Below are 15,722 nucleotides of genomic sequence, written 5' to 3'. Positions count from 1 at the left end.
GGAAAAAAAAAAAAAAAAAAAAAAAACTGTCAACGTAACAACACGAACAACATGTCTGATACTTCGCGCGATTCAAGTAAAACGTTGGAAGAACAAACGTGGAGTTCGTTCCTGCTGACGAAAGGATATCTGACTCTCTTTTAGAGACTTTTTATCCCTCGTTCTAAACTCGACGCTACGTAATTACGAGAGATTCCGACTGCGCGCGCAAACACTACGATCCTGAATTATAATACAAATCGCGCCTGTCGAATCATTCGAGCCGAGTTAATTGCGAGCGCTCATCCGTGTAATTCGCCTCATGATTAACTTTCGCTAACGGGAACGGGTTCGCGCGGCGCGTCACGGCGGAGCGTCGCGACGCTGCGTCGCCTTCGTACAAGAATAGTTCGACGAACAGTTTCTACGAAACTGGTTCTTGGCCGACGTTTTACGCAGGTACGACGTGAGGAAGGTCTTCAATGGCACGCAGAATTACGCGACGTTGGCGTTGCTCGATCGACTGAATGAATCGCTGACGGTGCTGACGCGCGACAACAGCAGCCTCGACGGCCACAACAACAAGATGTACACGTACGCCCTGTTGGGCTGGCGCGACGCCGGCTGGCACCCAATGCTCGCGGTGGTCGAGCAACATCAACGACTGCTGGTTCAACAGCTGAGCGCGGTACCGTTTCTCAACCAGACGCAGGTCGAAACATCTGACTCGTCCTGCGACGTCGACGATTGCCCGGGTGAGTTTCAGAGTTGATTTGCGACACTTGTGTGAGAAGGAGGAAAGCACTTTCTTACGATTATACTGAAGAATCATCGCGCGGAAGGAGCGATTGATGAGTATCGAAAAGAAGATTTCAACTGCTCGAAAACTTCTCTCGATCGATCCGACTGTTCAGATTCGCAAATAACTGGAAATCGCTTACGCGAGGTCCCACTTATTCTGGCGGAATAAGACGGATGAGGCGGCAATTCGAAAGTTCAACTCGTAAATTTTATCCGTTGCAACAGTTGAAGCGTGATTTGGTGCGTTGCCAAAAATCACATGAGAGCGCGTCTACTTTGGCGAGCTGTCGCGCCGCATGCGATAATGAACAAGCGCGTTTCACATTTGTTTTTCTGAAAAAAAAAAAAAAACTTATCAACGACAAACGCGGAAACTACTGTACTTATCAATCGCCCCTTGTATGTTGACGAGCGGAAATATATATATATATATATTTCCAACCATTTTTCGATCAGATAATTGCTTTTCGAGAGAGAAGCTTGACAAAATAATCAACAAAACACAGTAATTACTTCGTATAAATTAATTAAGAGTATAATTAATTAAGTAATTAAGTAATATAATTAATGTCACATGATGTATTTTGTGAGATAAACGTTTAAGGCGGCGATTCGTTTATTATTTAACGGATTCTGTCTAACGCGATGGCCGTGCGACCGCGTTGCGGCACAAGAAGGTTCACTGCCAAAAATAGGATGAGATAATTATGGAAACGGGGAAAAAGCACGCAGAAGGGACTGTCCCTTTCACCGCCAGCTGTCGAGATCGATAAAATTCTCAGCTCCCTCCGTATCCGAAAATATAACTGCCTGATAACGCCATAACGAGATAATGCAGTGTATTAATTATTTAACAGATGACTCGCCCGACATGTCTTTCCGCACCACACATATCATAGCTATTATTCTGGGGTCGCTGCTGTTCACCTTTGTCGCCATCGCCGTCGCGATTATAATCCGGTGAGCGATCACTTTATTATTTATGTAAAACATCAATCACAGCCGACAGTTAAACTCTTTCGCTCTTGCGCAAGAGAACGTAATATTTTTTTATTTATATATTCGATTTAAATACGTACACACAAAGTTCAAGAGCTGAGGTCAATTCATATGTTGTGATTTATGTAGATGTAAATAATTTAGCACCATTTGCGACTTTAATAATGATAACAGTAATAATCTTTATTGAGCCAAATGAGAAAACAATCAGAAACAAAAAACCTTCAAAAAACTGGTACATTCTACCGGATGTGTTGAATTATATTCTCCGCGCGATGTGATCGCAGGAAGCGGCTGCTTAAGAAGAGGATGTCCAAAGGCCCGTACAAAATCATTCTGACAACATCAGATTTTGTTTTCCCTCAAGTGCCTACAGTAGATTCGAGGACGGTGAGTGAAATTTCGTTTGGCTTTTAACCTTTGCACAACCATCGTTTAAAACAATGGAAGAACTTTTGCACGGCATTGTGATTTCAAACAAGTACGTTTAAACGTACTCTTTTTTTTTTCTTTTTTTTTTATGCACGAACCAAAAAATTATTACTCGCTTGAAATTCATGTTTCTGATATTTTTATTGTTTTGCAAAACGACAGAAAAAAAACTCAAGATTTGTCGTTGAGCTCAGCAGAGAGGCGGAAGTTTTGTTAGAAAATTTCTGTGATGATTTTTTACTTGTTATTATCGCACACGGATGATAATCCTTTTGTTACACGCGACCGTAATCCGCGTCGTTCTATGCGAAAACGGTTTTTCATACGAGTCAGGATTGAAGAGAATTGTGTTAACAACATCGGCTAACTTTTTCTTACTGTTGCGACGGAGAAAATTTCTCGTGCGATATAAACGTGGTGGAAAGTTTTACGCAAGAACGGTTGCCACGGTTCTGATGTGATATATTTCACACGAGATCGCTCGCTACGTGAACTCCTAAATTATATCGGTCTAGGTCTAGAAATATCCGATAAAATTGCTAAATGTCAACGCCAGTTCACCGGGCTTGAACACAACCCGGGTTTAAATTTTAAACATTCCCCCGACACGCTAGCGTTACACATTAAGCTCTCGAAATTACGTATTATACGCATTCTTTGTAATTTTATATCTAAAAAAAAACTTGTCGGTCAACGTCTCATAATTTTATACCGCAAGCTTGTGAAAACTTTTATAAAGGGATGATGTAAGAGCCTTGTTTCCGCGCGAAAAATGATTTTTCCTCGAACTCGGAGCTCTACTCACTCTCTCATTCTCAGACTCTGAGAAATCTCGTAAAGAGAGAGTGCATGAGTTTCATGAAGTGCGAAACTAACATAAATATTTTCTCAGCACCTTGCTTGGAAAGTAGTATATAAAGCGTATCGCTTTTTTTCCGAGATTTTTTCCACCCTCTTTCCCCGCCGCATTTGCAGCCTTTTTTCATGTCGAGAATCAGATTGTATCAGAGGATTGAGGCTTTTCCGACCGGCAAACCGTTTCTACAAAACGCTCGCCTACTCGATTCTATTACCTCGTATCCTATTCGATCCGGCTTCCGCATTTTATCGCACAGGTAGACGAGGGCATCGAGGCGATGCTGTGCTGCTGGCTGCAGCAGCTGCAGGAGTTTGGCGGGCCGGAAGTGGGCGAGAAGCCGGATTTGCTACAACTCGGCGGCAGCGTCAATTCCCTGCGGCCGTATCTGCAGACCAGCGGCGGAAACATGCCGCGACACACGTTCTTCAAAGATCCACGCGCTAGGTATAACGTGAGTATTACCTTAAGCCACATCACCACGTGTCAATAACGCGACTGCACACTCGACACACTTCGCACTGCCGACGACGACGACGACGACGATAACGTTGTATCGCGGGTGTGAAACCCAATAACTTGTCGTCTTCCTTCCACGCCAGATTTTAGCGCAGTGTTAATCGAATTTTCGCGTTGATTAAGTTACGCTTGAATAACTTCTGCAACCGCCTGATATATAATGCGGAGTAAATAAAATTAGACAAGTAATTACATGCGAGCGCGGAAACACAAATGTGCGAGCAACTTTTCGGACGACGCGTTGAAGTTTCCTGATTGTGTTCGAATATTCAATTTGATTCTGTGTTTTGAAAATGGGGAATGAAATTCGAAGCGGGTGCGATACTTGAAACGTCCTATATACGCGCTTTCCGAGAGATTATCGGTGTCCCACATCGTGTACTTTCGCCCTTGCAAACAATTTCATCCTTGATCACTTCTGAGAATTTTCCGCCCGACATGACGTGTGGTATTATGCGATGGCGCCGAGAATATACGAGACACACATCGATATTCATTTTCGCAGACGCTCGGTGTCCCGTATATGACGGCACCGATTAATACCGCGAGTCCCGTAATACGATCGGACCGATAAGAAACGCTCGCGCTTAATGAAGATTGATAACGCGTTATTAAAACGCATTTTAACTGCGCGCCAGTCGATCCACTCTAGTTCTTTGTTTTTCAATCGTTTCATCATCGATCATTTCTGCTAACGGGGGTTAGCGTCGAGAGATTCAAAACCACAGATCTTAATATTGTACCAGAACTGAACCGGAACTAATAATCCCATTCTCCCGATTTTTGCTTTTAGGGTGATCTGGTTCAATTGAAGGAACTGCCCTTTCAAGGTACGTTCGAACTGAAGAACAAGGCCATGGACGTGCTGGTCACGGTAAAGGCGCACATCCTCTCTTATTCATTCGTTCTTCCGAGTTAGAATTCAAGATCGAATTTTGTTCCACTTCCCCTCGTTTTTCTTTATTTTTTTTGACAGATCCACGGGCTGCGACATGAAAATCTCAATCCTCTGATCGGATGCCTTAACGAACCTACGAGACCTTGTCTAGTGTCGGAATACTGCTCGAGGGGCTCTCTGGAGGACGTGCTCGTCCAGGACGAGATTAAACTCGACTGGTCCTTCAGATTATCCCTGCTCACCGATCTCGTGCGGGTAAGTAGAGTCGTAATCCGCTACTACACGATACGTTTAACTTCATGGCAATCGCGTATATCGCCCGAAAGATTTTGAAAAGAAAGAGGAAAGTCAAGAAGTTATTTGCGCCAGTTATTCGCGCGCGCTTGGAATTACGGATTAAAACTCAAGGTCAAATTTGTTAAGTCTCCGAGATGGCATCTTTCGGAGATTCTGAAATCTCACTTTTAATTGATTCTCGATGTGTCAATGTTTTTTAAAGTTAAAATCTTTGGATAGCTCGAATTTTGTTCATATTCAGGGTATGAGGTATCTTCATAGCACACCGATACGTGTCCACGGCTATCTGACGTCGCGGAAGTGCGTGATCGACGCAAGATGGGTCTTGAAAGTCACCGATTACGGTTTGCCTGCGTTTTATGAAGCGCAAAACATCACGCCGCCGGCGAAAACAGCTCGGGGTAAGTTCTTTGTTTCAGTTCTCAGCTGCGTTTTATTTTGTCTTCCTCAGAGCGGACTCGACGTTTTTTTTCCGTCAGAAAAATAAAGTATATTAATTAAAACTCTCTCTCGGATAAATAACAAAAAAAAAAAAAAAAAAAACGCGAAATACAACAATCCGATGCAGATCATCGAGAAAAAGAGAGAGAATGTTTTTTGTATTATTGTGATTAATTAATAAACTCTCTGCGTTGTTTCATCACATCGCAAATAAAGTTTGATACTCGGCAAGCTCTATTAAGTATTTGCGCGTCCTACATAAAAGTTTCGCTCGAGTACAATTGCTCACATTTTTATAAAAGTAATTTGAAATCAGATCGCGCGTGTTCATTTTTTTTTTATTTTTTTATTTTTTTTTTTGCTCTGATTAAAAATAAAAAATTCATTCGAAATGAGATTTTCAATGCGAGTATGGGAGAATAAAAATAAAATAATTGACGCACAAGAGCGAACGTTTTCAATCAAACAATACTGTGTATCGGTTGCGATATTAAATAAATACCAGATGTTGTTCGATAGATCTGTTGTGGACCGCGCCGGAACTGCTTAGGCATCAGAATCTGCGGAAAAAGGGAAGCCAGCCGGGCGACGTTTACAGTTTCGGAATTATCATGCAGGAAGTCGTTGTTCGCGGGGAGCCATTTTGTATGCTCGCTCTGTCTCCGGAAGGTAATATATCCGCGACGTTCTTATACTCTAACGACAAAAAAAAAAAAAAATTTAAGATTTAGACTCTTCTTTTCTACTCTGATGAATAATTTCCGCTGAGAAAATTATTGTCTTTAGAATTTAATATTTTTTTTTTTTTTATCTCATGTGTTATTAGAATTTAATTATTTTGATTACGCGATAAATTAATCGAGGTTTTATTTTCAAAACGGTTTTTCCGTAACTAGTTTTTTCGTAAATAGTTAACTTGCAGTATATAGTTAAAATTTGCATAATGCAAAAGAAAACTCCGAGAGCAAGACTCACGTTAACTCACTGAGGAAATTCCACGCGCTTATACACACACACACACGTATCAATCAATGTCAAGAAAATATATAGGAACTATGATAAATTAACCCTTTAGTCTGACTGTCAGACCGATCCTACCAAACTGGTCTGTCATGCCCACAAGTGTATATTTCACGCGCAAGCAGTCAAAGCTAACGGTTGTTAATTGCATTACGTTATTCTGATCTTTTTTTTAGACTGCTTTTTGTGGCGAGCGACTTTAGTCGCCCGTGTGATAGCGAAAGAATTAAACAAAACAATGAGCCAATTCTCCGCGTATTGTTTTTCGATAAAACGATTATCGTCGTAGGAAAAAAAGGCGAGCAGTTGTAATTAGACCTGCTGTGATGTGTGCTTGAGATGTTTAATTTGTGTCGATCCACTTAATTTAATAACGATTTGGTTACAAGAGTGCAGATGTAAAATTTTAAATACTCTGATAAAATAAATATGCTCTCTTGTTAAGCTTCCGTTACTTAATTAAAAAAAACATATGTTCACGAGAGTGAAAGGTTTCTCACGTGTCTGACAGACATAATCGAGAAAGTGATGAAACCACCGCCTCTGATTAGACCGTCGGTCAGCAAAGGTGCCGCGCCACCGGAAGCTATAAACATCATGCGCCAGTGCTGGGCAGAAGCTGCTGAAATGAGGCCTGATTTCGACGACGTTCACGATCTCTTCAAGAAGTTAAATCACGGAAGGTAAGATCGGCGAGAATCGCTATCTAATTATCGATCAGCAACGTATTCGATATTCGGAAATATCGCCGATCGGATCTGGAGCAATGAGTTTCATCGGAATCTAGATTTTTTACATATCGATTCGTAATTTAAAAACATAAACGTTTGGATAGTTGCTCGAGTATTAATTTTAAATTGCATCAAAATGAATTTCTGCAATTAATTCATCTTATTATTATAATATAAATATGATGATAAGTGATGTGTGTATAATAATATACAAATTCATCTTATTTGGAAAAGAAAATTTGAAGAAGAAAAAGATATTTATATATCGATGTGTAAGCAAAACTATTTGATTTAATCTTGTGTGTACTCGAAATCTCTAACTCTGTGTAAACTTCACTCGACAACTATCGCGATTAACAATCAAGGATGCCACCGTTAACAATCAAACCCCGCGTCTTATTTCCAGAAAGGTAAACTTCGTGGACACGATGTTCCAAATGCTCGAGAAGTACTCGAACAACCTGGAGGAACTTATTCGCGAGCGAACGGAACAGCTCGATATGGAGAAAAAGAAAACCGAACAGCTATTGAATAGAATGTTACCGAGGTAAATGACGGACGACTCGCGATTTTTTTTTTTTTTTTTTTTCCATTTCACGGAGGAGATTTCGTTTTCGAAAGTGATTTGATTGAGCAAACTGATAATGAACTTTCGATTGTCGAAATTAAAACTCGAGGAAAAAATTTTTCAATCTTTTCCTTAAACAGATTTAGAGAGAAAGTAAACTTCGGCACAATGCTTTCAGTTCGGTCGCTGAAAAACTAAAACTCGGCATGCCGGTCGACCCTGAAGAGTTTCGCGAAGTCACGATTTACTTCTCGGACATCGTCGGTTTCACGACGATATCCGCGCTCTCGACGCCTTTTCAGGTGGTCGATCTTCTTAACGATCTCTACACCTGCTTCGACGACACAATTAACGCGTATATGGTCTACAAGGTAATATCTTGACAAATTTTAAATGTTATTTATAATGCAACAACATGTAAATATTTGTTAAACTAACTTGCAAAATTTGTTTTAATAAAATGTCAGTTAGATGAAAAAAAAAAAAAACATTTGTTCAACGACCAATCTAATGAACGTGTGTCAGACATAAGTTTTTTCTAACTTTTATCTGAAAATATATTTCGGGCTTTGATATCACAGAATGCGATTCGAATATCACAGGTAGAAACTATAGGAGACGCCTACATGGTCGTGGGCGGATGTCCCGTGAGGATACCCGATCACGCTACCCAAGTTGCTACCATGGCACTTGACCTGTTACATCAAAGTGGAAAATTTAAGGTGAAACACCTTCCGAACATGCCACTTAGACTTCGCATCGGTCTTCATACGGGTTAGCCTCTTGAGATTTTTAAACAATTCCTTTCATTTTTTTAAAAGATTCTCAATAATTTCTTTTACTTTTTTTTACGCAACAGTTTTATACGAATATACAGGTTGTTTATGTATGTAAAAATTTCAAGAAAAATTCAAATCAGGCAAAATGAAATTTTAAAAATTATCTTTTCAATTTATTTTCGAATGCCAGTGGAAAAATTTGAATTAAGTAATTCAAACTTTGTCTCTAATAACCTTTTAAACCCTTCTCATCATCTGTATAGTAGAATAACGGGTTCAAAGGGTTAATTTATGTCACTTTTATTTTATGCAAATCACACACTCGTGGTACGAAGTAATAAATCCAGACATGGAATGCTGCAATTGCGACACGTATATCTACCACAGAGTAGCCGCGGAAGTACAATATTAAGGCGAAGGAATCCACTTACGTGGGACTGATAAATATCCGAAACGGCGCGTGGCGACAGTAATATCACATTGTTTGTGTCGTTGACAAGTTTTATCTTTCGGAAGAAATAATGTTAAACTCTAGCTCATTTATCGTATGTTCACGTGACAGTTCGCCAAATTGCTTATTTACAGCATCGAAGACTTCAATGTGGCTGGAAAACTTCTTTCCGCATCATTTTTTCGGAAACAGAAATAAATACAAATTACACGCCATATAAATTCGAAACCCCCAACTAAATTTTTGCGACAGTTGAAGTGCATTGTCAAAAATCACTGAAAACGGTTTATTTTGGCGAGCTGTCGCGTGCAAATACTACGTGCAACACAACAAGTTTCATTTATTTTTTCAAAAAATAACAAGTCACGAGATATTTTAATTATTATTGCGCGCGTGACTGGATTTCAATGACTCGACCGACTGGCAACCAGTGCGTGTCAACTGGTAGTTAATCACGTGTGTGCGTGTTCATTAATGTAACATTTCCTCAATGATTATATTTTATAACGCGCACAATCTGTGTACATTGTACAACAGTTAGCAACGCTTTTTTCTAAAAACAAATCACTTGTATCGAATAAAACTTTGCAATTTTTTTCAAAAATTTCTACGGCCATCTCCACGATTCCAACAAAACCTAATGTCAACAGCAATGTGGTACTACCGTCGCTATCTACGCGTCGTATCGAAAACTTTTATCAATCCTTCCTTCGTACTGTCTCTTCGGCAGGACCGTGTTGTGCCGGCGTGGTGGGTTTAACGATGCCGCGCTACTGTCTGTTCGGCGACACGGTAAACACCGCTTCGAGAATGGAGTCGACCGGCGCGCCGTGGCGTGTCCATCTGAGCCAGGCGACGAGGGATCGATTGATGCAGGTCGGCGGTTATCACATAGAATACCGCGGGCCCACCGACGTCAAGGGTAAAGGCAAAATGCCGACCTACTGGCTGCTCGGCAAGCAAGGTTTTGACAAGGAGCTTCCCAAGCCGCCACCTCTCGGGTAAGCCGTTACGGACATTTTCCAAATTCCCAACGTCTCCCGCGTCTTATCTCTCGACCGCGGCTTCTCAGGCTTCTACGAAACGGGATTTTCACGGGGTCGCCGCGTAGACGCCCCGTTATGATTTCACGCTCACGCACATCCGGGCGACCTTATTAAATTTAATTTATTGCGCAATAGCCTATTTTTTTTTTTTTTTTTTTTTTATATCTCACGCTGGATGTCGCACCCCTTTTTTTCATCGCGCTCCAGCGTTTCGGAATGTTCGCAGGAGTAACGGAGATAGTTCGGGATATAAAAGATTGCCCAAGCGCCTTTAGTCGACGTGGTATATAGGCGCATGTACACGTCTCGTCTCTTCGATTCGGTCAGAGAATAGGGTCGGATTTAATTAACGACCTTTAACTTCTTTTATTAAGCGAATTATCGAACGTGTTCGAGAGGTGGTTTTTTTAAAAATGATTTTTTTGTATAAGTATTATGTATTTTTGAATTCTTTTGTTTTAATTTTTTTTTTTTGTACGATGAAACCTGCGTAATTTCCGCTCGACTTTTACTTCCTTTACGTATAATTGCTCAACGTGCATGAAAGTGATATAACAACGAAGTTTACCGCGCGCACGAGCTCTTCTCTTATAATACCCATGGGCAAAAAGTGACCTACTTAATGGCGTGCGTAAGCAGGAAAAAGCTGATAATAATCTCGGAGAGTTAACGTTTACATTATGTAGGATTTTTCCAATCCGACATCGTCAACCTTTCGGCCGCCGATGGCACGGAACCAAATCTGAGAAAAATAGCTACCTCGATGTATTATATACGAGATAAATTTTCACTTTGCGTTGGGCAGCGCGGAACAAAAAAAAAATGACAAGTTAAATAGTTCGCGCTGATTAAAGCTTGCACGAATAATAAAAGTCAGAACTTTGTTCTGCAATTTTGCGAGCGGAACTTCAGAAGGAATTTAATTACTTCTTTCATTTTCCGCAAATAAATGACCGAGAGAGATAGCTACATCTAATGTAATTATAGTTGAGACGCAATTAGCCGAATAACAAATTAGAATTATGTTTAATAATTACAATAATATTTTGTTCTCTTTTCGTTTTTGTATTGTGTTATATCTTTATTCGTATTGTTTGCTTTTCAGATGTTTAATAATCCTTTTATCTGTTTCCATTTTGTGCCGGTATTCAGGGAAAATCATGGGTAAGTAGATAATTTCGAATAACAAATTGTTGCTTTGTAATATATTATTGCTCGAATCGACCGCATCACTTGACAAATTATCTACGGATGATGCATGCGGACCAATTTATTATCCAACTCTTGTTACAAAGTTTGTTGTTTATCCTTATCATTTGTTTACATTGTCCCATTTAATCTCTCATTTGAATCCTTCCATATATCCTCATCCATATACGTTAACATATAGATAGGTTTAAATGAAAGATTCATTGCAAATGTTGTTATTAGACGCGAGCGGCGTTCAGCTAAAATGCAAATGCGAAAACGGCGCATGAATAAATATTCGCGGAAGACTATTAGCATGAGAATGACATTTCCGTCAAAATGTCAATTACTCTGAAACTTGCCTCTCCCACGTTCTTACACGAGTTTATTCCTTTTCTCGAATAAAGTTACGGCTCTTCGTAATGTCATCATATCGTTTTCCCCCGGTTGTAATTACTTTTATAAACCATTCTATATCCACTGTTTCCACCGTCAGTTCTGCGCGCGATGCACGTCGTGGAAACATCGTGACGTTATTCGTGACAAAACAAACCCGGACTCTTTAGCAATGTCAATTTGCACAGGAAATTCTGCACTTCCATAGTGTGCAGAGAGAACACAACATTGTATATAAAAGAAAAACCATTTTTTATATACACGAGTTTTCGTCTATAAACTGCGAAAACACGTGAAATCTGCGAATTCTTTTGCGATATCAAGTAACAATTAGAAAAAATATATAGAAAAAAATATATTTTTATATATTTTTTATACTTGTATATACTGTTTCTTTATTATGTTTGCTCTCTTCGTTTTGTCAAAATGCGAAAGCTATAAGTCATATTGTCATCCTGTCCATATTGCTCACGTCTTCCCCGAATTCCCAAAGGCTCGACGAAAGTTTGATTCTGGAGAGTCAGCAGAACGGAGTGTCGGGTGAGTGCTCGGTGGGTTCGCAATTGCCAGTAATTCCCTCGCAAGATGAGACCCCCGAAGAACCAACAACGACGGAGACGAACTCTATGACGGATGTCAAACCGGATCGTCAAGATTCCGTGAGCAGCATCAACGCTAACATCAACAGCCGAACCTCATCATTGGATGAGACCGGTATTAGCACCAGAAAGGTCGCTGTTTCAGTGCACGACGAGCGCGTGTTGCTGCCCAGCTACTCGCTAAAGTCCAGCGGCGACTTCATCGAGACTTTCCAGGCCAAGCAGGACTCGGTGACGAGGACGAGCGAGGGCGTTTACGGGGGAGTCGTGAACAAGAGCACGTCTGGCGACACACAGATCTCTCTCGGCATGTCATCTTCGATTTCCGGCGCCGAGGCGACCGCGGCGATTCTTGGCGCGTCGACGAGCTCGCTCACGTCGGTCCCGAGCTCGGCTACGTATCGACAGCCGCTGTCGAGACATCGTCGCTTCGCCGCTACCTGCATAGACGAAAACGACCTCAGCACGCCGTACAATTACTATAGATGTCTGTCGCCTAACGAGCATCACGGTACGTGTCGAAAGTTAGCGGCTCGACCTTTGATCTTTGAAGTCTAGAAATTGTTTTTATAAATATTAAATTCCTAACCTTTTCAATTATAAATCTCCTCTAAAACGTATATGGTCCGTAAGTGTCCATAAAATATTTGAAGTGCGTAAATAAAATATTTTGACACGTCCGAGCTTCATTTCTCAGTAGAATTATTTACACGTCAAATGTCCACGTTTACGACTGAGATAGTTTTTGACAGTTTACGTGAAAAGATGTTGAGAAGAGAGATGAATTCGGAAAATATTGTAGCAGCGAGAGTTCGAATCTCGCTCCGAATCTCACTTCTCTCGATAGTTCGGAGTTCATCTTATCGAACATTGTGTAGGTCCTCGGGAAAAAGTACGGGATATGAATCAGCGGAAAATATAAAATTGTAATCCCAAAAAAGAACCACTAAAAACGTATCTGATTTGTTGGGAAGGGTGTTCGAAAAAATAAAAAGTTCTCGCATAAATAGCTAAAAGAACGAATTTTGCGTGCGTCTATCAAATGATACTGTTATTTTCTTCAATTTTAGGAAAAGGTCCGGGCTGCCGAATGCTCAAGAGGCAATTTAGTCTGGACCGCCCAGACGATCCGGTGTCTATAATTCCGGAACTGCCTCCGCAGAGATCGACTCCTCGTCTCTACAAGCAGAACAGCGCGGGCGCGGCCAACGATTTGGAGAAAATCGTGGAAGTGCCGTCAAGGGGTCCGGCCACTCCGGGGCCCCTTCTTCAGAATTATCGCCACGCCGCCTCCGTTTCTCTATCCGTCGAATCCTTGTCGTTGCATTGAACTCTCGTAGGAAAGAGAGGGTGAAAAAAAAAAAATAAAAAAAAAAGAATAATATCCAGAACGCAAAATGGAACGCGCGAGCGTGTTCGGAGCAGCGAATAATTCACACGGAAAATTCGCGCGTATGATTTATCTCATCTTCGTGAACTAGTTTTAAACTCAAAAAAAAAAAAAATTAATAAAGGATAAGAGATTAGCCACGAAAAAAAAGCTGACTCTTAGATTCGACGAAAGAAACGTCGAAAACTTGATTGCGACTTGATTTGAAGGATTCACGGATTTAAAAGAACGCGTGTTTTTGTAAAAAAACGAAAAGTAATTCGCGCGCGCGTAAATTACCAGGTTGTAATTCGTTGCTGCTCCAACTATTTTTATCTGAGTGTATGTACATTATATTGGTGTTTGTAATACCCGCGGGCAGGGAAGTATAAACCGTGGTTATAAAAAATTTAATGACTAAGTGTGTTATAAAAACTATTTATAAATAATTGTTAATGCAGAATGTCGTTAGAACTCTTACGGAACAAAAACTTTGCTCTCTGAATTCCCTCCGACGTGTCTGTACCTGTCAATCTTGCGTATTTAAAAAAAAACGATTTATCGGTAAAGGTAATTTTCAGCAGTTAACGGTAAAGTCTGATCGTCATTTCGTGACGAAAATCTGCGATTTCCTCGTTGATCCGCGTTGTCAGACAGCGCGGACATTTAACGGATGTTATTATTATGGGTGTATTCGAAAGCTCTCAGAGATATTTAAGAGCGTTTGTTAAATTTCCGCGCCGTAATTTGTTCTTCGAGATATTAATTTATTTTTTAAGAAACATATATCAAAACACTAAGAGTGTTTAGCGAATAACGGTATTTCTTATTTTCAGATTTCTCACACAATATTCCATAAGATCGATTTTTACTTTTTGCTAGGAATTAAAAATTTATATTTTCTATAACATAATATGCATATGTATACGATATTTTTTTATCTCTATGCTCTATAGTTATCAACAATCGTATATATTCTGGATAGATGTGTCTACAAACCGAAGAATCTGAGGTCGAATGGGGTCAACATAATAAATTCCTTTCCCCGAGATGCGTCTATACAATATTTCAAGGTAAGAAAATTTCCATTCGAATCTCCCTCATAAACTCAACATGGATTCTCTGTTGACAAAAAATTTCCACACAGGTAAAGTAACAAATATGATTCAGGAGAAACATATTCAACCAAGTAATTACATTCTTAATTTTCTGATTACGTCTTGATATGAAAAAAATTATTATTGCCTATCTGATGCAGAAAGAGTTAGCACGTTGAACAACGTGTTTATTTGTATGTACGTACTCTCTAAGTATCTAATGATCATCTTGATCACAATGCAATTGATAGATTTTAACGTTATATTGATTAAAAAGAAAGTTTATTACACAGACACTAGAGAGTAAAACACCCAACTATTGGCACTTTAAAGACCTGTCAATTTTTTTTTTTTTTTTTTCAAGAGTGCCAACTAAAGAATTCAAAAGTAAATGTAATGTCATAAAAAAATCCAAATTATAACCCAACAATCCAGACAATCCAGACAGCACAAAAAAGCCAAAAGACGTCTTAAAGATGTCTAGACAATAAGACGTTTTTAAGTCATCTCTTAGTCAGCTTTTAGAGACATATGCGCTGTTTGGGTAATAATATCAAAAGTAACCATAGACAAAAAATGTTAATTAGAAAAAATCAATCAAGTGTATTAGTGCCAATCATTGGAGAGGTGCTAACTGTACAGGTTCGATTACTCTTAAATTTAAATTTAAATTTTACCTCACGCGATTAAGAGGCAGAAGAGAAAGCGCTTCGTCGATCACAGCAAGTACGTGCGATTGTCGTTACTTAATTTCTGGCCTAATAATTTCGCGATAATCGAATAAACATTCGATTTTGTCGAACGTATGCTGATATAGCGAGCGGAGTGACAAATGCACGTTCTTCTCGAGACGAGTGGGCGTTCTGCGAACAGAGTGGATAACACTTTAACCACAAGTAGATAGATAAAGACTTTACACACAAAAGAAATGAATAGACTTCATTTATAGCAGAAGAAAAAAGCGCAAATATATTTCTCGATATTATCTTTTCAGAAAAAATTTGGATTTTTTTTTGAAAATAAAATGCGATACATCTTAAAAATAATTGCTCGCTTTTTTACACAGGTTTTTCTTTTGAAAGATTTAAGTAAATTTGTTTTCGTAACTTTTTAACGTATATTCGAGATATTATTGTATGCAACCTGCTATTTTTTTTTCGCGGTTTGCGGTGGTAATGGTGTATCCTGTTTTGTAACTTTGCGGTTCTCGATAATGTGGTTAAAGTGTTTCAAACGAACATAATCGAAAGGATTGT

At 39.7% G+C, this 15,722-nt stretch overlaps 1 protein-coding gene across 3 annotated transcripts in view; it reads left to right on the top strand.

The window, feature by feature from the left end:
• Positions 1–15,503, top strand: part of LOC109851673 (retinal guanylyl cyclase 2) — a 49,812-nt gene extending 34,309 nt beyond the window's left edge. For 2 of the 3 annotated variants that reach the window (XM_020421972.1, XM_020421974.1), the window contains exons 8-23: positions 439–734; positions 1,638–1,740; positions 2,067–2,169; positions 3,327–3,521; positions 4,380–4,460; positions 4,563–4,739; positions 5,023–5,182; positions 5,742–5,891; positions 6,754–6,925; positions 7,380–7,520; positions 7,720–7,912; positions 8,144–8,315; positions 9,502–9,772; positions 10,970–10,981; positions 11,895–12,511; positions 13,071–15,503. In XM_020421972.1, the coding sequence (XP_020277561.1) occupies positions 439–734; positions 1,638–1,740; positions 2,067–2,169; positions 3,327–3,521; positions 4,380–4,460; positions 4,563–4,739; positions 5,023–5,182; positions 5,742–5,891; positions 6,754–6,925; positions 7,380–7,520; positions 7,720–7,912; positions 8,144–8,315; positions 9,502–9,772; positions 10,970–10,981; positions 11,895–12,511; positions 13,071–13,330 (3,103 nt within the window). In that variant the 3' untranslated portion in view covers positions 13,331–15,503. Of the gene's footprint in view, positions 1–438; positions 735–1,637; positions 1,741–2,066; positions 2,170–3,326; positions 3,522–4,379; positions 4,461–4,562; positions 4,740–5,022; positions 5,183–5,741; positions 5,892–6,753; positions 6,926–7,379; positions 7,521–7,719; positions 7,913–8,143; positions 8,316–9,501; positions 9,773–10,922; positions 10,982–11,894; positions 12,512–13,070 lie in introns of those variants that run through there. The other variant, XM_020421975.1, reaches the window with a different exon arrangement.
• The last annotated feature ends 219 nt before the right edge of the window (positions 15,504–15,722 follow it).

Source organism: Pseudomyrmex gracilis, unplaced genomic scaffold, assembly GCF_002006095.1.
Source record: "Pseudomyrmex gracilis isolate BER0280 unplaced genomic scaffold, ASM200609v1 scaffold_19, whole genome shotgun sequence".
Taxonomy (NCBI): Eukaryota; Metazoa; Arthropoda; class Insecta; order Hymenoptera; family Formicidae; genus Pseudomyrmex; species Pseudomyrmex gracilis.
Note: the sequence above shows the minus strand (reverse complement) of the source record. Positions and strands in the feature narration are given on the sequence as shown.